Source organism: Tiliqua scincoides, chromosome 4 (genome assembly GCF_035046505.1).
Source record: "Tiliqua scincoides isolate rTilSci1 chromosome 4, rTilSci1.hap2, whole genome shotgun sequence".
Classification (NCBI taxonomy): Eukaryota; Metazoa; Chordata; class Lepidosauria; order Squamata; family Scincidae; genus Tiliqua; species Tiliqua scincoides.
Window position 1 is genome coordinate 198,776,930 of NC_089824.1, and position 24,115 is coordinate 198,801,044.

General features: G+C 43.1%; 1 protein-coding gene across 1 annotated transcript in view; it reads right to left on the reverse strand.

Annotated features, from left to right (window-relative positions):
• Window positions 1–105: 105 nt before the first annotated feature.
• Window positions 106–24,115, reverse strand: part of ZHX3 (zinc fingers and homeoboxes 3) — a 60,902-nt gene continuing 36,892 nt past the window's right edge. The window contains exons 3-4 of the mRNA XM_066624049.1: window positions 10,178–13,110; window positions 106–9,121 (exon numbers count right to left, since the gene is read on the reverse strand). Coding sequence (XP_066480146.1) covers window positions 9,111–9,121; window positions 10,178–12,965 — 2,799 coding nt within the window. The 5' untranslated portion in view covers window positions 12,966–13,110 and the 3' untranslated portion in view covers window positions 106–9,110. The remainder of the gene's footprint in view (window positions 9,122–10,177; window positions 13,111–24,115) is intronic.

A 24,115-nucleotide genomic window follows, 5' to 3' on the forward strand; every position in this document is an offset into this window, starting at 1 on the left:
GGCAGATAGACAATGAACTGGTGGACTGGTGCATGGACTAGCTGCCTAATGAGCTGGCTAATGGACTGACTGCCTGGCAAATTGTGGAACAGAGATTGCTGGAGACTAGTGTGTGGCTACTACACCCAAGGCTGCTGCTTGGTGAACTGGGAGGAGGGACCCTGCAGCTCCACAGGCAAGCCACCTACTAGTTATTTTCCCACTGGTTCTGGGGTTCAGAAGTAGGTTTACACACTGCTAGAGCTAGCTGGGTTTGAGCCAGGAGGATTAATTAACTTAAGGTGGTCATAAGTTTTCTAGACCAAGTTCAGAAAAGGAATTTGGCAGAACACCCAGCCCCAAACACACACCAAATGTGCAATAGTTTTTATTTATTTTTTATTTATTTAGGAACAACCAAAAAGGTCTCATTTCACCAAACTGTACAAGCAAGCTCTTCCCACCCTCATATCCACATATACAAAATGAAGGGAAACTTGCAGTTCACTTCGCAGAAGTGGCATCATTGCTGACAAAAGGCGAGTGACATCCCGACAAGCCACCATCCAGTTCTCTCTGGATGAGGGAGAGCTGGCTTCCACCCGCACAGACAGCTTCAGCTATTTTCCTCTTCAAAAAGTTTTACCAAAAAAAGTACAAAAAGAACCCAATTTTCTTCATAGTTTATTTGTAGTTAGTCCTACCAAAAGACGGTACAAAAATGGAACCCTGTCCAATTGACTGCTGCGTCCGTGCCTTGGTGCACTGCTAGACAGACCACCATTCTTTAAAAGGGTCCTTTGCAGCTATGGTCAGTGACCTTGCAGATAAATCAAAGTTCTATAAAAGGTACCCAGCATTAAAAGATGCTATTTATTAATAGTTTCCCATCAGCCTGGAAAGTGAAAGTGCTCAGCAATTTATCTGCGAGGCAATTTTACATAGGATGGACCGAGCTCTGTGCTCAAATGAAAACATCCGGAAAACAGCATGAGAAATACTATTTGAGACCATCTGTACATGTCCTTCCCCAGACATGCTTCCTTCACTGGGGGGGGGGGGGCACAGCAACAATCATATGGCTCTACAGAGGGTTTGGGGGAGATTAGCAGCACAATTTTATGCATGACTACACAGAAGTAAGGCCCCCTGAGTTCAATGGGGTGTACTCCTAGGTAAGCATGTATAGGATTGTGGCATAATTCAGACTCTGTATAAGCCTAATCATTCTTGTTTTGGAACACATCACTGAAAAGCATTCCATAATTTGCCTTACAGTTTCTACTTCAAAAGAATATGGTTTTCCTGTTTATCAGCACAACTGAAAATTCTGCTCTACTGAAAGAGAAACATGACAGGGATAACCGGGAGCCCTTGAACATGTGGGAAAGTTTTCTGGATGAACTAGTAACCTGCAGGATCCCTGCTGTATCTGGATTTGCCCCATAGTGTTGGAGGCACAACAGCTGTTTTGCAGAATGCAAAAACCATAAGGTTGCAGCATGCCCACTGCAAACTTCATAACATCTGTATGGGCCCCCAAATATATCTTCTTATGATGTGCACCATGGAAGGTCCCCACAAATATGTCTTTCATGTGCCGTTCCAGATGTTACATTTCTGAAGGCATGGGAAATCCGTGAAACATATTTTGTGAATTATGACTAGATGAGTCTAGCTCTGCTGTTTTCAAATTCTCAGGGAGTTTGAATCCCGCAGTAAGTCTTTGCGGGGGCGGGGCAGAGGCAGTGGCGTGATCCCCAGGATCGCACCGCTGGGGGGGGCATGGGCTTGGTGCACTTGCCCAAGCCCCTTGCAGCCCCCCAGGGGTGTGGGGAGCCCTGCGTGACCTTCGGCAGGTCTCCCCCAGTCAGGGAAGGTGACAGCAGAGCAATCGTGCCCCACTCCGCTAAACCGGAAGCGGTGCACAATTGCCCCACTCTCCCTTTCCCTGACCCGGAGAGCGCTGCAGGCGCTCATGCCCAGTTCCCTGCAGCCAGGGATGGCTGCTGCAGGGACTGGAGGGTGCACCCCAGTCCCTGCAGCCCGGTCAAAAGGGGAAGTGGGGTGATCGCGCAATGCTTCTGGTTTAGCAGAGTGGGGCGTGATTACTCTGCTTTCACCTTCCCTGACCTGGGGAGCCAAAGGTTGCACAGGGCTCCCACACCCCCGGGAGGCTGCAGGGGGCTTGGGCAAGTCTAAGCCGCGCCATCCTGGGAATCATGCCACTGCCTCCTCCCTGCCTCCTGGCTGCCCCGCCCCTTAAGGGGAAAAGGACCAAGACCCTCAGGCTGGGGTATCGCAACGCCCCTATTTGAGTACCACTGGTCTAGCTCCTTGCAGGCTCACATGTGTTTAAGGATTGGTTTCAAGAATTGGAATTCCATGGGTCTGTCAGGAAGCTGGACCCCTGAATTGCTATTTAATGCACACCACCATTTTCAACTAGCTCTTGACCCTCCTGAAACATTGGTGCTAACCTTAGTGGATGGAGAGTTGCCCAATAACATACCTCTCTTTCAGTTCTATGGAGATTGCACAGGAAAAGCTTCCTAAGGATTGTGAGAGCTGGATCCCTCACAAAGAGAAGAAACCGATTCCTTTGCAAGTAGAGTCAGTGAGCCCATCAGTATCAGGCCACTACTAAAGAGTTTTACAATGTGCTATTCCCCATTCCAAAGGGTGGTTCAACTGGCTCGCAGTTTAAGACACACAAAACAAAGCAGCTTAACCAGGAAATAAGAACGGATGAAATGAAGATGCAAGAATGACTAATAAATACCATATGAAAAGACACTCTGTGCTTGCAGCTGAACACACTCCAACCTCTTCTCATGATCTCAACACATTCTCCATATACCCATATTTCATCTGCCTTGTTCCTGTTTATTAGGGAGGGAAAAAAATTTAAAAGAGGGGGCAGGAATGACATCTCCAGTCCTGCATATTTATTATCTCTGACAGAGTCCATGGTGCCACTTGCTCTCTAGGCATGCCACTGTGCTAAGATTTATTTGATCAGGCAGCCATATGGAGTGTCATTGTCAAGCCAAAGTATCTTCTGAGCACCACCTGGCCTTGTTTACATAAAGAGCTGCAGTGGTACAGTTACTCTGGTAGTTTCAAAGCAGCCTTAATTTAAGTAAGGTCACAATTCAGCCAAGATTTTGATACAAGTATGCTAGTATTACTTATTGGATAATATCCATCCAGAGCTAGTCAGTTTAGTAAATAATACATTGAACTTGAACTGGGTTTATGTATGGACTGCACATCCTGTGATCTTAGGCTTTTCAGCATTTCTTAGCCTGACCTATGTAACCTTAAAGGGTTCAGCAATGGTTGTATACTGTCCTCAAGTCCTTAGAAAGGAGGGTTCAAATGTAATACAATATCATAATATAAACTCAGAATATGCCAATTTAAGCTATCCTGACTCCAGTTAGGATTCATATAGTGGGATCTGTGGGCTGAAAGGAACAAACATTGTGATTCCTACTCCAGTACCTTTCTCCTCCCTTCGTGAAACATGAGGATGAGAGTATGGTATAGTATAAAGATCCACATAAGTGCTTTCAGAAGGAGATGAAAATTAGGCGGCCTATATAAAAAATCCTTGATAAGATAGCTGGACAAACCCAATTCCTAAGTGCCGTAACAACCTAGCCCAGTGGTTCTTGAAGGAGGTGGGAACCACTGAAGTCCTTGTGGGGGTGAGGAGGGTGGCAGCAACGTGATCCTCAGGATCATGCTGCTGCCAGGGCTGATGGGGGAGTCACTTATCTTCCGCAATGCCAGCCTTGGGGGAAGTGGTTTCCAATTGCGTATTTTACACTTACAAAGGCTTGGGGAACCCTGCGGAGGGCTCCACGGGGCTCCCTGCACCCTTCGGAGGCTGAAGCTGCAGAAGGTAAGTAACTGCTCCCAATTAGACATAGCAGCAATTTGATCCTGGGGATCTTGTTGCTGCCGTACCCCTGCCCCCACCCGTTAAGGGGAAAAGAGCAGAGTGCTTCCTCAGCTGGTAGGACCCACCAGTTTGGGAACTACTGACCTAGCCCTTTACGGTATCTGAGCAATGTCAGGAGATATTTCTTAACCCTAAGAGCCATTCAGCAATGGAACCAAAAGAAGTGGTGTATGTCCTTCACAGGAGGTCTTCCAGCAGACTCTCAACAATCATTTGGAGATGCTCCAAGGAGCATTTTCCTGCTTCCAGTAGGGGGTTGAACTAGATGACCTTGAAGACCCTTTATAATTCTGAAACTAACCGAGTAGCTATATTTCTAACCAAAGGACCCAATATCCTTTGAAGGAAAATAAAAGAACAAGGATTAGTATTAGTGTGAATTTATGGGGAAGTACTTGACATTTTAGCTTTACTTACATTGGTTTATGTGCAAAAATCAGTGCAAAAGAATTTGTAATTAATTTGCTTTAACTGTCAAATACTAGGTCTCTGCCAAAATTAAAATTCAAACTTTCAAACAGACATTAAGCAAGGGAAAGGGGGGGGGGAATCTATAACCCTCACCCAGATAAGGACGAACACATACACCAAGCGTCACTTTGAATTCTTATACCTAGTTCAAGAGATTATCATCTTATTAGAAGACTGGTGTAAAATTGTGGTAACATTTCCTGTGAGAAGAAATTCTGCTGTGAAACCACTGAAAAAAAGTTCCATATCTGGTGGGTCCTGTAACTGTGCATTTGCTCCTGAAGTTGCGTTTCAAAAGCAGTTAAATTTTGCTACACACACAAAAGTGATACATTGACCATTGCCAGTAACTCCCTTATGCAGGGGTGTCAGGCTTAAGGCCCATTAGCCAGATGCAGCCACCAGATGCTTTTTATCCAGCTCACATGACAACTGAGCTCTCCCTGTGCTTGCCCTTTCAGCAGCACTGCTTCTGCCAAGACTCTGGAAGAAAGAGACAGGAGGTCTCAGAAGTTGTAGATCGGTACAAGGGAAGAGGCTAACCAAGAGGGGTGAGAAAGGGAGACACTACCAAGGTGCTTGGGAGAGCCCAAATATGATGCAGGCCACCCTTTCAGCCACTTCTGCCAAGGTGTCACATTGCAGACCACCAATCAGCTGTTGAGCTGCAAAGTGATGCTGCAGCATGAGAACTGCTGCTGAAAGGTCAGCCTGCATGACAATCGGGTTCTCCCATATCTTAAAAATATGATCAAGATTTGCACATTTTTTCTTCTTTCATTTGCAGCTAATGAGTTTCTATGTGAGAACAAAGTGCTTGTTTCTGGCCACCTGCTTAATGACATCACTTCCTGCTTAATGATGGCACTTCCGGCTCACAGAAGGTGCCATGAATGCTGTTCATCTTGCTCCGTGGGACTCCATTTTGATCAACTCTCTCCTGAAAACTCCAAAACTCACTAAGATACCGTATATGAAGGTAAATTTGGTACGGAAGGCAAAGTCTGCACTAGTACTAGCCTGTGAGCTGTTTAAATATTAGCATCACCCCCAATGCAATGAACAAGGAGTTTCTAAGCAGGTTTCCCCATTTGGTTCAAAAGTTAACTATAGCTGAGCATGTTAGAACTGGCCTCATCCAAGTGAACATGTTTATCGCCTTCAGAGGTGGGAGCTCAGATGTGCAAGTCACCATCATAATCTGCACATTCAGCTGACCAATGTTGCCTACAGTGCAGATCAAAGCACTCCTATTGTTCGCACTGCCTTAGGAGTGGTAGAGTTTCAGAATGTTCTTAAAATATGCAGCCACAACAGATCTGGCCTAAGCCATTTTAGGTTTAGGCCAGACAAGTTTCTGGAAGAAAAATCCATTACGGGGTACAAGCCATGATCTGTATGCGCAACCTCCTGATTTTAGAAATGGGCTATGTCAGAATGCCAGATGCAAGGGAGGGCACCAGGATGAGGTCTCTTGTTATCTGGTGTGCTCCCTGGGGCATTTGGTGGGCCGCTGTGAGATACAGGAAGCTGGACTAGATGGGCCTATGGCCTGATCCAGTGGGGCTGTTCTTATGTTCATTAATTACACTCATTATTTCATCATAAGCTATAGAACACCCCTTCAAACAGCAACTCTATTCCACAAACCCAGGTTGCAATGCAGTGCTGCTATTCCTCCAAATCAAGACAGGATTAAACTGCCCTGCCAACAGTAGTGACTGCAACTCAAGGGCTGCAGACTAAGAACACAATATGCATGTTTAATCTTGCTATTATCCTTGGCCATGCCAATCTCATGAACAGTGACATGGAACTGGATGGCTCTGACATCAATGGCACTTGCTTTCTGAGCAAGTGTCCAGAGGACCACATTTTTAATAATCCATTTATTACTGCAACCCTTGGGTAAACCTCATGAGAGCGATTTCCTAGTTATCTGTCAAACCTTTTAAGTGTACACAAAATCACATTCTCCTCAAAGAACTGAGCAAGGTTTCCATTGTAGCTGGCACAATAATTGGTACCTTTTCTTAAAAATGTAGGTGCTATGCACACAGGGGGTTGGATTAAATTCCCTCTAAACTCCCTTCCAACTCTAACATTCTAAGACTATATTATAACTGAACATATATTCAGTAAATTCAAACTGAACATTTTGTATATGTGCATATTGAAATAAACCAGTAAGTATGCAGACCCTAGAAAGCAAGGGCATGGCTAACTAAGCACCACTCCCACATCAATCCCATTGAAATGAATGGGTTAGCCTCTTACATTTGGTAGCCCTTGCTTAGTTTCCAATCATTCCAAAGAAGCTAGCCCAGAAATTCCTGGGAGGATCCTGCCCCAAGCCACTTACCTGCATTTGTTCTCTGAAGGCATTTCAATGCATTTAGCTATAATAATGGGGCCAAAGTTCCTAACATGCAATGGTCCAGGCCTTTCCCTTGCATTGTAAAGCATAAGTAAGCCTTGCTCTGGCATACGTTGTTGTCAGGCTCTAGCAGCAACTTAAGAGAGACTTGCTGGGGCATAAGTGAGCAATGAATGTGGTAATCAGGGCTAGGATTTCTCTAAAGTGAGAACAGATACTTTCACTGGTATCTCCCTCCTTCCCTCTAAGCAGGTTTCTATGCTCAGAGCAGCACAAGCTAGTTGGGCTTCCTTTTAGACTTGGGTGTAACATCAGAAGCAGGGCTTGCAAGGCTCCATCACAGAAAGATCTATAAGATCCAGATAGTGCAACACTGGAGAAAAGATGCACAAGACTCATTACAGCAGGAGTGGAAACATGAGAATCACTTGTGTCTTTTCACTCGGTGTACAAACTACTGCTTAATATAATCAGAGTTGTGTGTGTAGAGTCTGCACAATTTTATTTCAATTCTGTGTCACTGTAATCCACATTCTCCATTAAAAAAATAAACATTTTCCATTTTCCCTTGAAGGGGTAAACACAGTTTTGATAGGAGTGATTCTCAGTCAGAAAATGGTACAAAGAAAAAGGGTCAGGAATCTCCCTGTACCAGGCTTCTACTTCAAACTGCAACAGAGATTGTGTTGCATTGCATTATTTAAAGATTCCCAAAAAAGAATCCTGGAATTACATGTTATATGTAGTTCCACCCACAGATTCTCACAAAGCTGAATAGTGCTTCTGAATAGTGCTACTATGGAATTATGCAGTGCACACAGCCATGAGATTAATGCCTTGTGCTGAATTTGTAAGGCAATATTTTTGCTACAGTATCAAGAACAATTTGATGCTAAGCTTTAGGAGAAGGATAAGGGCCTCTACCGCTAATAGGAGAGCTTCTCTTAGTTCCTCATCCCTTATTTCACAAGGAGTGCTCATCCTCAGAGGATAAAGGCTCATATACAAGCATAAAGGGAGCCTGGACCTTGACACTCCCTTGAAAAAGATTCTGGCATTCCAAGGAAGAGCAGGCTCCCTAACTATGCCCAGTATTCAACAGGTGCTAATTGTCACCCACTTAAATAAACAATTCCTGATGGCACATTAAATTAAAAGTTCCATACAATTAAAATAATTAAATAAAATCAAAATAATAAGCAACCAAGATGTGGGTAGGTCTGGGGTGTATACCTACCCATTATGTGTGTGCAAGATTCACAGCACATAACAGCATAACTTAAAGTTGCCCAGCAACTCATTTTAGCTCACAAATGGTTAGACTGGGGAAAATAGCACAAAGGATCAATAGCATACCCCTTTGAAGTGAGGCATGGGATCCAATACAACATGTTCGAGGGGGGAGGGTTGTATGCAAATTATGCCAATTAGATGCTTTCCTGACCACAATTTTCTCTACACTCTTTAGTAAAGAGAATTATTAGCTTGCTTAAAAGTGAGTTCCTAATTAGGATTTAAAAGAATTGCATTGATTTGTAGATGTGCAGATTAACAGACATACCTTTTGTGGCAGGAAAGTCACACATCGTTCAACATTAAGGAACACATGATATCAGATATCTGGAGTTGGATGGTTTTTTTTTCTTCTAGATTTCTACTCCACTAAGCAAATGGACTGCAATCAGTCAAGCACTTCAACTTGGTATCCAATAACCAATGGGCATTGGATTCATATTCCTCGTTTTGCAGATAAGGTAGGGGAGATTGCTCTTCAGCGCAATCCTACAAATGCACCCAGGTATACTAAGACCTAGAGACTCGAACATCATAGGAACACATGCAAAGATTCAGCCTTCAGAGAACAAACACCGGAACATTAATAATGTATTGTGCCTATTATAGTCCATTTCTATGAAACAAGAAGGTTTTAACACAATGCCCCAGATTCATGATCCTTGTGCAGGTCAGTTGATAATAGTAAAGAACTGATTCCATTTGGATATGAAGTTTGAGGAAACTGTTCATCGAAAAACAAAATGGAGAGTTGTATTCCAGAGGGAAAAGATGGTGCCCACACTGTGCCAGGCTCTACTCCTATGCTAGATTCGGCAGTAGACTGCCAGTCTCCAAAGGCCTCCCCAAAGTTGTCTCAACTGCTCATTTTCTCCCCACACCCCCAAAGTGCTTTACAAACTGAAGATCCTGGTTTTGCTGTTGTTTCCACAGGCCCTTCAACCAAGAATCAGACCAAGCGCACAGCTGCAGAGTCTTTGCACATTTAACAGCCGATCCTTCAGGGGAGGCACCAATGGTTCAGTCTGTTTCTGAAAACAAAACACACACGCATCACAATATACTTCATAGTACTGGAAGAATTAGCAGGCAGAAAGGCCAAGAGAGTTGAAAAAAAAAAAACAAAGTCACTGTGACCTCAACTGCTCCCAGAAGAAAAAAATAGTTTATGGAAAACTGTGTTTTATAATGCCTGCCTGCCTGCCTACTGCTACAGGCGATTAGTATGACTATCTAGTTGGACTCTTTGTCCAACTATCTTCCCAACCTTAATTTGTTTTATCCCTGCCAGTGATCTTTGCTCCTCAACCTTTTCCTCTTCCAGTAGCACAGGTGTCTCTTCTCTTTAATGAGTCAATCCTCCTTCCTTGCCTCCCTTACATTTCAAACTGTGTGATGCCACCTCTCTACATTCTTTCAAATCCCTACTCAAAACCCACAAAAAGACCACCTTTTCAATAGTGGCTTTGGCAGAGCCCTCAATATCAAGGTGAAACCCAAGTACACAGTTAAGTATCTGATCATATTCAACCTCCCCTTTTTCATCTCCCTTTCTGCTGAAATTTAAACTCCTCTGTCAGGGATCTTTCTGTTTTTGTTAAAGTTATATGATCAAGCCATAGATAACATGTTTATGATTTTTCAGGCTCCGACCAGAACATACAGACCTGCAACAAACATGATTATGGGGTAGAATGAAGAGGATGGCCAGTGGCAAAGGACTGGGTAAGTCAGACATAAGAACCACTCTGCATATTTCCACACAAGTTGCCGAGATACAGAATCTACCAAAATTAGGATCTTGGATGCTCTTAGTAGAAGAAAAGACATTGGACTCTCTCATGGAGCTAGGAAATGGTTTTTTTTGTACTTAGTGGCACTAGCCAGATTAACAAGACTGAGGAGAAAAGCATCAGATTATATTAGCACTTCCCTGGTTTCACTTCCAAAGACTAAACAAAATTAATAAAGATGCATTGGTTCATACATTTTTCATTATTTTGTTGACTGCGCTTTTAAAAAAAATGTGGAACTGAGCTTATTTCACAAAAGACTCAACAGAAACAGGAAGCCACGAAATTGCTTACCAAGCTGAACGGCAGGTGGGTGGCTCTCTGCATCTCCAAGCTCTGAGCTGCCATCTTGACCTCCAGGCTCCCAGGATTCACTGTTCTCAGAAACTTCCGAAAAGGCATCGTACATCCCTTTTTGACTGTTGGGTGGCTCGCCAATGCTTGAGGACTGGTCTTCACTACCGGTGTCCGATATTGCCCTGTTTTCTTCCTCCAACCTTTCAGCAAGCCACAACTTGACCTTTGGGTTTGTCATCTGAGTTTTCTCACACAAACCTGGGGGGTCGTCTTCACTAAACGTCTTGTTCTTTTGTACGGAAGATGTCCCGTCAGCTTCACTGGAAATGGCAAGCTCTTTAGGAAAGATACCATGCTTGTAGTTCTCATACCATCTCAAATTACCATTTTTTAAACCATAGCGGCTATCGCCAAACCAGCGAATCACTTCAGCCCTGGGAAGGCCTGTCTGAGAACATATTCCGTCATATTGTTCATTTGTAGGCCGCTGGGTCTGCACAAAGAGTTGTTTGAGCAAATGCCTCTGCTGAGCAGTCTTCTTAAAGCTGAGTTTGGGTTTCTGAGGCACAGGAGGCCTGCTGGGAGAGCCTTCTTTCTGGTCTTCTGTCGTGAAGCCTGGCACCTCATTTTTGCCATTTGACTCTGTAACTTTAAGGTTCTTAAGATTGATTTTAATAGGAGTCACTTTGCGCTCGCCAGACATTTGAGAGCTACTGGCTATGTCCAATGAGCCGTTTTCACTTGAAGCTCTCAAGTCATCTGAGGAATCTTCTTCCACAGAGTCATCATCTTCATCATCATCTACTTGCTGCTCTGCTTCTTTGACTGCTTGTCTCTTCCTTCGCTCCGAGAACCAGCTGTCAATCTCTCTCCTTGTCATTTTGGTTTCACTCCTCAAACGGTCCACTTCTTCATCGGGAGGAAAGGGATTTTCTGCAAAACTACTTTCCAAAGCTTTGAGCTGTTCAGGAGCTCTTTCCTTATATTTTGTAGCAGAGAAGTCGGGGGTCTGATGCCAGGACTGTCGGCGCACTGGGGTATGGGTCACAGGTGTTGCTGCTAATGTAGAGGTCAACTCTGTGATTGTTTTGGGAGACGAAGTGAAGGTAATCTCAGGTACTGAATCTATGACGATGGTGTTATCCCCAGCATGTACAGCTCGGCCACCCCTTACATTTCTACAATGGTATCTCCTATCACTAAACCATTTCCGGACATCTCTTGTACTAAGCCCTGTAATTTTTGTCAGCCTCTCAACTTCAGCATGGCCAGGGAACTGATTCTTACAGAAGCTGTTCTTTAGTGCAGAGAGCTGTTCATAAGACTTCTTATTTTTGTAAATATTAGGATCAAGGAATGCCTGTGAAGATATAGTTGGGCAAGCAGTGAGCTGTGACTGGGCAGCACTGACCACTTTCACAGTTGATGCAGTACTAGAAAGTGACACAGTGGTTGGTGGTTTAGCTATCTGAGTCTTTGGAATGGAGGTTACTGCTATTGCAAGAGAGGAGGCTGGTTCTTGAAGTCCATTTGTTATCGTTGGGTGGCCAACCAGCACACCACTAGCTCCTTCAGGTTTTCCAACTGAACGGCCAGGCAAACTGGCCTGAATGAGATGCTGAACATTACTAGGGCTTGTAACTAGCGGCGTATTCAACACTGTAATGGTGGGTTGGGGTACAGACTGAATCACAGTATTAAACATTTTTTTTCGTGCATCTTCTATCTCCTCAGGTGACCAGCTGATACCCTGTTTCAACCGCTGGGCTGTGAACCAGATCTTCAGCTGCTCTTCTGGATACTTGGTCACCACAGTCAAGTAGCAAAGCTCAGCTTTGGTGGGGTAAGGGAATTTATGGAAAGAGTTTTTCAGAAAACTGTTGGAGTCCATTGCTGCATTATATGTTGGGATACTACTCAAGGGAATCATTACTTTAGGGAGAGATTTTGATGTGGGCAGTTGCTGGTGAATTTGTGGTTGTTGCTGCAGTTGCACAAGTTGGGTAATGCCTGCCTGCAAAATAGGAACATTTCCTATTATAGAGCCATTGACAACATGCGCTGATTTGACTATGCTGTTTGTTGACTGACTCACCGGCACCGGTCCATTGGTGAATGACTGCTCACCAGCTTTGGTCTCCAGATTATTGACTAGTTTACTAGATACACTTTCTTTCAGCATGTGGATTTTTTTTACTTCAGGTTTTGTTTTCATTATCTTCATAATGGGTGTTTTGGTAATGATAATTTCAGCTTGACTGTCTTGCCCTTCCTCAGAGACATTCGCCAGAAGTTCTTGCCTGGTGGTAGCAGTGGTGGTGGTGGTACCTCCATTAGTTTGCTCCACAATTGTGTGACTGCCTTGCTTCACAACATTCCATATTAAACTGGTTTCCCCAACATGGTGCTCTGCATTGTGACAAGAAAGCTCTTTGTGGCTCTTTACCAGGAAACTGCACTGCACACATACAAAGGAGGGGTCCTTGCTGAAGTCTGTGTGCTCAGAATTCAAGTGCCCAAGGAATAGATTAACATCTTGGGAGCCAAAATTGCAATATGTACATCTGTAAATATCACCATCTACAATACCACTATGCCCATTGGACAATGTACCACTGTTGGGATTACTACCAACAACAATATCAACAACAGGCAAAGTGGCCGGGGCACCAGACAGCTGAGGTCCTTCATGGTCAACTCCACCAGAGGCCGACTGTGACTGCTGTAGCGCTACCGTTTTTGGAGGTATCATACAAGGAGTTGTGGATTTCCTTTTGCTGGCCATTATTGGAACCAACAAAGAAGATCAGAGTTTACCAGACAAGCTTTACTTTTTAAAAATGCTTTGCAGGTGAAATTCCAGCAAATCCATGATGTTCAGAAAAATGTGCGTCAAGTGTTGAGACAAGCTTTTAAGTTTGCCATTTAATCTGCGGAAACAAACAAAAGAGGAATATTAAGAAAAGTTACGCTACAGGTTTACATCTGCATAACCAACATGTCTTTCACTACACAGTTATTTATTGCACATATGTCACACAATTGTTGCCAAAGAGAATACGAACCCTGTTCATGTGCTATCAAATCTGCATAAATGAACACATGGCTGGGGTGAGGGAGAGAGCAAGAATGAGCTGGGCCCCCCATACCCAAGTACAGTGATAATCTAAGGACACTTGGCATGGCAGGAATTGCACAGTATGGAGAGACCGCAGTTTCTGCATTCATCTTTTCTCTGTTTAAATACACCCAAACTCATTTGACACAAGATAGGTAACCACAAAAAACAACAAAGCATACCTGATACACCTGCAACCTGAAAAAGTGAACTAGATCTTATATGAAGGTATCTGAACCGCTGAGACATAAATATGCAAAGCCATGTACTATATAAGCAAATGTGTACTTAGGGAAGAGCCTACTCGCCCCAGAACCAGAAACCACTTCAGAAACTGATATTTCAGGGGCAATACAGATAATATTTGGAGACAACTACATGTTATTTTCTTTTTGAAGAGGAGAAGAGAAACAATTCTTGTTCTGCAGATCTACCATTTTTTGCTCAGTTCAGCACAGCAGGACAAGTTAGTAGGTAATATTAAGGCTTTTTGAAGAAGGAGCAAAAGTCAACTCATGGGAATCTCAGTCATGGGGGTGAAGAGATGCTTCAGGATGGATTTACAAGAGAGGGAGGTAAGTGTAGAGAGGCTGGATATTGGAGTAAAATAATCAGTTGAAAGTCAAAGGGCATCCTTAGGCAAATTTATCTAGGACTCTTGTATTCACGTCAACACAAAAGTATGGTATTAGATAACACATGTAGGAATAAGTCAAGAGCAAGAGGACATAATACAATTTCCACCCTCCTCAGTGAAGTCCAAAAGGGTTCTTCGCATTATTCTTGGCTCTTCCTATCTTCCTTGTGATAGAAAGAGGAAACCTGGGACAGGAAGAGCAAGGTCTTACACCTGCTGCCTCAGTCCCCACCAATGAAAATGCAGGATATTGCCCCAGCTTTCAAAGGTTCCAAACATTTGTTCTTCCTCACTTTAACCCAGCTTTGAAGGCCCTTTGAAGCTCCCTGAGTGGGAGCTGTTCCCACTCAGTCAGGATATAAAAACATACAAAGCTGCCTCAGAACAACTCAAAACCTGGTCCATCTAGCCCCATATCGCCTTCTCTTACTGCAGCTACAAGGTCTCAGCACGTCTCTCTCCTGAGGTCTGCTACAACTGGAGATTGGATGTTGCTAATCTAGGACTAAAAATAACTTGTATGTTTGGGCGCTGCCTTCATGGCCTTTACCATGAAACTAGAACTCACCTTTTCTACAGAATGACAATTCCATGGTCAGAACCCGTGTAATCAGCCCTACCTTTATGGTTGGGTCATTAAAATGCCCTAGTTACACAGTAACTATTCACTGCAAAGAAGCTTCCATGAGGCACTTAAAGGGCTTCATACCTCAAGCACTACAGAAATGAAAGTACATTAAGGTCTTTAGCAGTGTATCTGCTAAATTGAAGATCCTGTTTGATTGAACATTCCTTGAGCTCATTAGCACTTTCTGGAAGGCTGGATCTCAGTGGATTAATACTTGTAGCAATGATGAACGTACCATTTGTCAAACTGCAGTTAAAGCTCAGTTTTGATATGGTTAAACAACTAAAATGGTCCACATTCATTTGGAACAGCCTGACCTTATCCTCAGAGTTAATATTTGCTTGGCCCTCTCAGCATAAAGTTAGCTTGAATTTAAGCACAGTGACAACACACGAGACAAAATGTAATCGAAGGGACTGTTTGTACATTTTTCCCCCTAGAACAGTTACATAAGCACATGCAGAAGTCTGGCGCAGACACTGCATCTGCAACTTGAGTTGTGTACCGAGCGACCCAATCTTAACAGGATGTTTTCGATTACCAGGCAGACAGAGCTCGGATACTTGCACAGTTGTAAAGGAACTCGGACTAAAAGCAACACTGCTTGTTTCACAGGCTGACCTCTTTTTAAATGCATGCGTGGTTCACTTGAACATGATAATATGAACCTGCCGTGTCCTGTGTCAGGCCATTGGTCCATCTATCTCAGCACTGTCTGCTACAGAGTCTCAGGCAGGGGGGGGGGTTGTCTTCCCAACTATCTGCAATCCTTTGAATGAGGGACATCATGGATCAAATCTGGGAGCTTCTGTGTGCAAAGCGTGTGCACGATCAGTGAGCAATGGCTGTACCCCCCCCAACGAAACAACAGTGGCTGTACCCCCTCCAACAGCAACTTAAGGGTACAAATTCATAAGAACTACCTCCCCCAACCTGTCTCGCAATATACTTTGTGCAGTCTCCTACAACAGGAGAATTACAACTACTTGGAAGCAATTTAAACTTTTTCTCCTTTTTTCCTTTCCTTTTTTTTTTTAAATTCAAAAATTTCACTAAAAAGTAATTGGGGTTAAGCAGTTCCACCCCTGACCCCAGTGACTTGATTTGGAATTTATCTAAATAGCCTCAGTATGTCAACAGTTGACATTTAACCACAAAGTACTACAGGTGGGGCCTCTATCTATGGATGCAGCATCCGCTGATTTGCCTTACTGCAGATGCTGGACCTCCTGCGTGCCCCTCCCCAGATCTCCCAGACATGACCGGAACCTCACTCTGGCCACGTCTGGGAGATCTTCTGAGCCTCAGAGAGGTTGTGTGCCATTGCGTGCAGCCTCCCCAAGGCTCAGAATGCCCCAAGGCTTTAGAAGCAACTTCTGGTTTTCAGTGAAAGACTTCGGGCAGCATTCTGAGCCTTGGAGAGGTAGCACACAGTGGCGCACAGCCTCTCCAAGGCTCTGAAGATCTCCCAGACGTGGCTGGAGCAAGGTTACGATCGCGTTCAGAGCCCAGGTGGAAAGAAAATCATGGATTTGATTATCCATAAATTTCGGAATCTGTGGGGGGGGGGGTCTGGGAACAGATCCCTGCAGATACAAAGGACCTACCTGCATTTCCTGTTGATAGAAATAAATTATGATCAGCTGGTGGAAACCATTTTGTTTATATTTTTAAAAGGCTTTTTTAAAGTGCATAATGTCTTTCAATTACAACAGTTTGCAAGGCAGGTAATTTGAAGAGATGGGGTCCGCATTAGGTACCGATGGAGATATTTGTTTAAGTTTAAATAACTTTTCTGCTGAAAAGCAAAGCAGTAAATAAGTCTGAGCCAGAGGCTCAGTGAGTACATTTCTGTATATTGGAAAGGTAGCTTTTTCTCCCAAAGCTGATAATCCAGCATTAGAGAATATGGTTACTCCAGTCCTACTCAGTTAAATGGACCTGTGAACCAGTTCGTTTCAGTGCACAAATATGATATTCTGATGTGTGCTTCACATCAGCAACTGTATGACAGAATGGACAGGGCAATGTGGTAAATGAATGGGTTGGCAGAAAGTAATACAAATTATCTTAATTTGATAAGACACAGAAGAGGAAAACCAATGTTTTAATTTCAAGGTGATCAGGGAGGTTCACATGCAGCAATGAAACAGTAGTTCACAACTGCATGGCTCTTCCTGAGTGGGCAAAGTACTCCATGTCTATCCATCTTTATGCATATTTATAGAGTTGCAAGGATAAGTAATGTGATCCTCAGACCGCAGTTGGGAGAGGTAGGTGGGCATGGCTCACCTCAAGTCATCCAGTGAGTTTGTGGCAGGGGTGAGGTTCAAAGCAGAGATGTTCCAATTTGCAGCTTACTCTTAGCCACTGTGTTTTAAAATAAATGGGTGTATTGTCCGAATGACAGTACAAACAACTAACTTAGAAGCTGATCCTGAAAGTCATATAAGTTTGGGAAATACATCCCCACAAACAAGAATGACTCACAGAAGTGATCCTGTGCCTCTGAGTTATAGCTTGTGATAAACTTTGCATTCTAGAACTTAGCATAAATTTAGCTTTAAAGATCAGTTTAAATCTTACCATTTATTTTAAAGCATCTTATTTTTCACCTAGACTCACTCTCCGGCATGCAGGGTTCACAACCACCTTACAGCTGGTGTTGTCCAAGCTATCATACTAGGGCTTCAAGCACACAGGAGCAGCTTATTCATTAAGGAAGGCACCTCTTTATAGAGTAAATATATATTGCAATTAAGACACAATGTACACATGATGATTATAGCCAAGTTTCAAATAAACACTGCTGGGTACAAGTGCTCCAATTCTTTTCAGCTTGGCTGGGTGTTTCTAAATGTTTCATGGAATTAATGAGGTTGGGTTGATAATACAAAACATTTGGTCTCGCCAATGCCAAAGCCCCCAAATAGAAGATTAAGAGACTGACCTTTTCCTAAGCCTTGCTTAGCAACCAAGACAGAACGTGCGCCATAACCAAGTGCAGATTCTTAAGATCACTTAAAACAGATTAGTTTTCCCTTAACATCCTTTCAACACCATTTGTCTACACTACTGGGAAAAGAGTTTTTAAAAGGCAAAGGGACGGGTGCACTTTTTTAAACCATGATTAAGCCTCTGCCTGTGGATACCATGTGCACACTTAATCCCAGAGCATGGATGTACAGTACTAATGTGGCCACCACAGCCATGCTAGCTGCATACTAGATGTTTCACAGCTTCCTCAAGATCCTATTATCATCTGAGCCTGAATGCCTCCTGTGTACAGATTACACCTGGCAAATCCAACCAAAACCAGGTTATAATGCAAGGATTAATCAATACTGTCCTGCAACAGTGGATGCTGCAAGAGGATCCACTGCAAGTGTGGATGCGGGAGAACCCATGGACATTATACATCTGGACTTTCAGAAGGCGTTCGACATGGTCCCTCACCAAAGGCTACTGAAAAAACTCTACAGTCAGGGAAATAGAGGGCAGGTCCTCTCATGGATTGAGACCTGGTTGAAGACCAGGAAACAGAGAGTGGGTGTCAATGGGCAATTTTCACAATGGAGAGAGGTGAAAAGCAGTGCGCCCCAAGGATCTGTCCTGGGACCAGTGCTTTTCAACCTGTTCATAAATGACCTGGAGACAGGGTTGAGCAGTGAGGTGGCTAAGTTTGCAGACAACACCAAACTTTTCCGAGTGATGAAGAACAGAAGTGATTGTGAGGAGCTCCAGAAGGATCTCTCCAGACTGGCAGAATGGGCAGCAAAATGGCAGATGCGCTTCAATGTCAGTAAGTGTAAAGTCATGCACATTGGGGCAAAAAATCAAAACTTCACATATAGGCTAATGGGTTCTGAGCCGTCTGTGACAGATCAGGAGAGAGATCTTGGGGTGGTGGTGGACAGGTCGATGAAAGTGTCGACCCAATGTGTGGCGGCAGTGAAGAAGGCCAATTCTATGCTTGGGATCATTAGGAAAGGTATTGAGAACAAAACGGCTAGTATTATAATGCCGTTGTACAAATCGATGGTAAGGCCACACCTGGAGTATTGTGTCCAGTTCTGGTCACCGCATCTCAAAAAGGACATAGTGGAAATGGAAAAGGTGCAAAAGAGAGCAACTAAGATGATTGCTGGGCTGGGGCACCTTCCTTATGAGGAAAGGCTACAGTGTTTGGGCCTCTGCAGCCTAGAAAAGAGACACCTGAGGGGGGACATGATTGAGACATACAAAATTATGCATGGGAACGATAAAGTGGATAGAGAGATGCTCTTTACACTCTCACATAATACCAGAACCAGGGGACATCCACTAAAATTGAGTGTTGGGAGGGTTAGGACAGACAAAAGAAAATATTTCTTTACTCAGCGTGTGGCTGGTCTGTGGAACTCTTTGCCACAGGATGTGGTGACAGCATCTGGCCCGGATGCCTTTAAAAGGGGATTGGACAAGTTTCTGGAAGAAAAATCCATTACGGGTTACAAGCCATAATGTGTATGTGCAACCTCCTGATTTTAGAAATGGGCTATGTCAGATGCAAGGGAGGGCACCAGGATGCAGGTCTCAGGTCTGCTCCCTGGGGCATTTGGTGGGGCTGCTGTGAGATACAGGAAGCTGGACTAGATGGGCCTATGGCCTGATCCAGTGGGGCTGTTCTTATGTTCCAGGGTTGGCAAGCATCACAGTGTTTTAATGCAGCTAAGGTCACCTTTACCATTTCTTTAAAACAAAAAAAAAAAAAATCTGAGCTGGTGTGGCATAGTGGCTAAGAGATGAAGCTGCTAATGAAGAGGTCTCCAGTTTAAATCTTATCTCAGTCACAAACTCACAAGGTGGCATTCAGCAAGCCACTCTCTCTGAACCTCAGCTGTCCAGTAGCAATACGGGAATACAACCACTTCCAGGGATGTTTTAAGGAGATTATCAACATAATACATGTGAAATACCTTACGTACTCAGAAGCACTATTAAATATCTTCTTGATGAAGCAATTTGTAGGGGCACTTAAAAAAACATAACTTTCAAACATTCGTTCAGTTCACATGAACTGTTTACTAATTAAACATTAAGCCATGTATCAGAGGCAGGGAGATAGCATACAGTGGTCCCTCCTTATCTGCAAGTTCAGCACTTGAGGATTTGACTCAGGGAAGGTGCTGACCTGTGCCAGAGGGCCTCACATGACATTCCAGATGCAAATGGGAGTGCCTTCTGATCATGTCCAGGAGGTCCTGAGGGCTTTCAATGGATTTAATTAACTGTGGAAATCAGTATCTGTGGGGATCCTGGAATGAACTATGCCAAGAACTATATTCTACAGAATGAAACAGAGAAGATCGCATGTAAGCCCTACAGCAAAGTTTCCATCTAACTCACTGAAAGAATTGTGTTAAGAAGGCCAGCTCCTGTGGGGTCTAATGCATGATATTTTGGGGGGTGGGAGGACAACCGGCTCACCAGGATGAGCGGCAGCGGCAAGGCACCCAGCAGCGGTGTCACCACCAACTGCTTCTGGAGAGGATGGGGCAATTTCAAGCCAATTGGACCCGGGGGTGGGTAGGAAGGAGGGTCATCCAGCAGCGAAGCTCCACTTGCTGCACTTTCCTCACAATGCCTCAGTATGGAAGTTTCCATGGCAGAGCTACAGAGCAAGGTGCCAGTTGCAGCTGCGGATGCTCTGCTTACTGCCCCAATGTGGGGGTCCCTCCAGGTGCGGACTGAATATGGCCAAATTGGTCAATCTGCCCTAAGGCCGAGTCTAGTGTTAAGTATTCTTGATCCTATTCATCCAAGACTTAACCTGTCTGATGTTGTTTCTTTATGAAGGAGGAAGACACTACTGATCAAATCACATTGGAGCAGTTCTTAACCCTCTGATTAAGAAGAAACAACCGAACAAGAATTCTGCAATTTCTTCTATAATGCATGTCTCCTGAATGCTGTCATCGCATTCAGAAGAGCAATTAAAATATTGTTTCGGTAACCTTTTAAAAAAGGTCTGCTAGAATATGTCTTATTCTGCTATGACTGTTATGCAATTTTTAACCAGTGGGTGATCATGTTATTGGACTATAAGCCACCTTAAACAGGATGCAATGATATATATTTATACCCCTGGTATAAATTAATAAGCTATTTAGAGGAGTTAGTGTGCGTGTGCTTAATGATGATGAAATGGAAAGCTTCTGGTTCAAATCTCAGCTCTGACAAGACAACTTTAAGCACTTCTCTGCTTCAGTTCTCCATCTGAAGATGGCAGGAGGTCTGGTCTAGAGGGTAGAGTCTCCATTTGCCTGAAGATTAACATCCACAAGGTCGCAAGTTCGAGGCCACCGGCACCGTGCGACCTTGAAGCAGCTGACAAGCTGCAGCTGAGCTGTTCCATCTGCTTGGAGCGTGGGAGGATGGAGGCCAGAATGTTAAACCAGATCGGAGTGTAACAGCTCGAATGTGGTGGTTCTTGAAAGAGAGAACCTTCTTTCAATTTGTAAAAATCCCTGCGTGGATTTAATAAGCCTGCCTATGTAAACCGCCTTGAATAAAGTCTTGAATAAAGACCAAGAAAGGCGGTATATAAATACTGTATATTATTATTATTATTATTATCTGTAACACAGGAATGGTAATACTGGCACAGGTTACAAGTTTCAGTAAAGGACTACGGGAGAAAAGTATGGGAAGTCTGTAAGAACTTGGGGAAAAAGCTGAAATCAAGGAACAATACCCAAAACAAGTGAAGAGATTTTCCCCCTTTTCTTTTGTTAAAAACAGTGCTCCCATCTTAGGTGGTTTTATACAAACACTGAAATGGCAATAATTCCAAGCTGTAAAACAGCACCACACAGTTTGCATTGGCATCAACAATGCCTCTTTTATTCCTATCATTCAATTGTGCTTCGTAGCTTTTGCATGGCTTTCAAAACGATTAGACAAACAATTAAGGGGAAAGACAACCAGTGGAGTGAATAATCACATTATTTTCCAAACCAGAGTGAATAGAGCCATTTTTGTCCAGATCAATTTCACAGAACCAAAAGACAAACATATGATACTGCCTTGCATCAAGTCAAATTATCAATCCATCCAAGTCCAGTACTCTGACTAAACTTAAGTTGGGTCTAAGGTACAACATCATTTCCATCACCTACTACCCAATTTTTAACTGGAACTGCCAGAGATTGAAACTGGGGCCTCCCAAACACAAAGAAGGTACTCTGTCACTGAGAAATGGCCTTCCCAGTTATGTATTTTGTTCCTTTAGCTCTTTGGTACAGTATATTCGGCCATGAAACACAAATATTTGTTTTCCTTGACTTGAGAATGGCTCCCTCTCTTGAGACTTTTCGGCAAGGCCTGAACACCTTGCTGTTTAAACAAGCCTTCTGACTTCATGGCCTTTTTAACATCTTTTACACATCTTTTAGTTGCTTTTTACAGGCCTGATTCCTCCATGAACTGCTGTTTTATGCTCTTTTTTATTCTGACTTTTATCTGACTGCTGTTTTTATGGTTTCTGTTAATTGTGTTTTTAATATGTTTTTATCTGTTTGTTAAATTATGTTTTAATCTGTTTTTAATATGTTGTAAGCCGCCCTGGGTCCCTTTAGGGAGAAGGGCGGGATAGAAATAAAGTTTATTATTATTATTATTATTATTATTATTATTATTATTATTATTATTATTAGAAGTCAATGACCTCGATTAACTTTTGCAAACAAGGTCAACTTTTGAGCTGATTTTATCATTAAATCATCCTTTTATAAAATACAATTTGAGAGCATTCAAACTTCTGCTGTGCTGCACAGTTCCCCCCCCCCAACTTCTGGGGATAGCTGTGCCTTAAGATTGGATGGTAAAAATCATCATCCGTCCCAGACATCAGAGAGCAAGAGTTCCAGTGAAACTGCTGAATTGAAATACGATTAGGAATATAAAAATTGCATCCCAGTTGGAAAAAGTTCTATTTAGACAGGCTTTCAGAATCAAGATGCGTTGTGGTTATCAACAGAAAAACTTTGCTCTGCACAACTCCCAATCCTATGAACTTCCACAGGTGATACACAGAAAACCTAACACTCAAGTGCCCTTGTAAGATGCTGCTTATTGTATGTCAAGGACATTTACATAGTGGTAATAACCATGCACATTATAAAATGCTAATGAGAACAGGCTAGCACATCCCTTCCCAATTTTAACAGATATTATTACTTCCATTCCCTCCACCATATCCAATTATTACAAATTCAAAACATGTACTTTTGAAAAGTATCCTCTTCTTAAAGACAGCTGACATAGGGGGCAATCTGAAGCTCATAGCTCAAGATGGTTCATGAAACAACAAACCCAGAATTTGTGGGAATTCTCTGCCATCAGAAGCCATGATCCTGGCCTTCTTGCCAAGTATCAACAAAAACTTTACACCAATGTTCACCTCTCATTTGCTATATCAATTATTGTCTTTTGAATCAATATAGCTATACTAGATATACTAGAGATAAGGTTACAAAATCTGGATTAACAAAACACTCTTTGGTTTATAAACATGTATCCCAGGCCTCTCTCAGTAGCTCTTTTTGTTTTTAAATGTACTGGTAATATTTCTTTGGTCACAAGGCCAGCCTCAAGATTCAGAACAGTCAAGAAGAACAATATTAAAAAATAATCGAGGTCAGTCACAGGTTGAGCTACTCTAGGCTTACATATAGATCAAATAAGAGAATTGTCTGAAGCTTTTCAGGTTGGATGTTAGCAAATTTGAGAGATTTTGGTTAATTCACCCTCATCTGGGCAGGAGGTCTGGTCTAGAGGGTAGAGCCTCCATTTGCCTGAAGATTAACATCCACAAGGTCGCCAGTTCGAGGCCACCGGCACCGTGCGACCTTGAAGCAGCTGGCAAGCTGCAGCTGAGCTGTTCCATCTGCTCGGAGCGTGGGAGGATGGAGGCCAGAATGTTAAACCAGATCGGAGTGTAACAGCTTGAACGTGGTGGTTCTTGAAAGAGAGAACCTTCTTTCAATTTGTAAAAATCCCTGCGTGGATTTAATAAGCCTGCCTGTGTAAACCGCCTTGAATAAAGTCTTGAATAAAGACCAAGAAAGGCGGTATATAAATACTGTATATTATATATTATTATTATCTTTAAAAGCACCTATTTTGCAACTTCATACCAGAAATTTTCACAAGTCGAAACGCAGATGTTCATCACCAAATGCTGGCATCCACCATGTCTATGCAAATTAGTCACATTTTAAATGCAAATCAAGCATGCAAATTAGCAGCAGGCATTGACAATTCCTGAATTGTACTTTGTGTCTCTTGGGCCACAATGGCTTGACTGAGAAGTCTGGTGCACCCTAAGTCAGAAAGTTTTAAGGATACATTTTTTAAAAACTGGTCAGCAGGACCCTTTACTTATTTCTAAATCCATATATAATTTATTTGTAATAACCTCCATGTCACGAAGCTGAAAAGACTGAATGTGTGCAAAAATCCATCCAAAGCAGAAAAATGCCAGGTTTAAATATATAATTTTTCACCCTT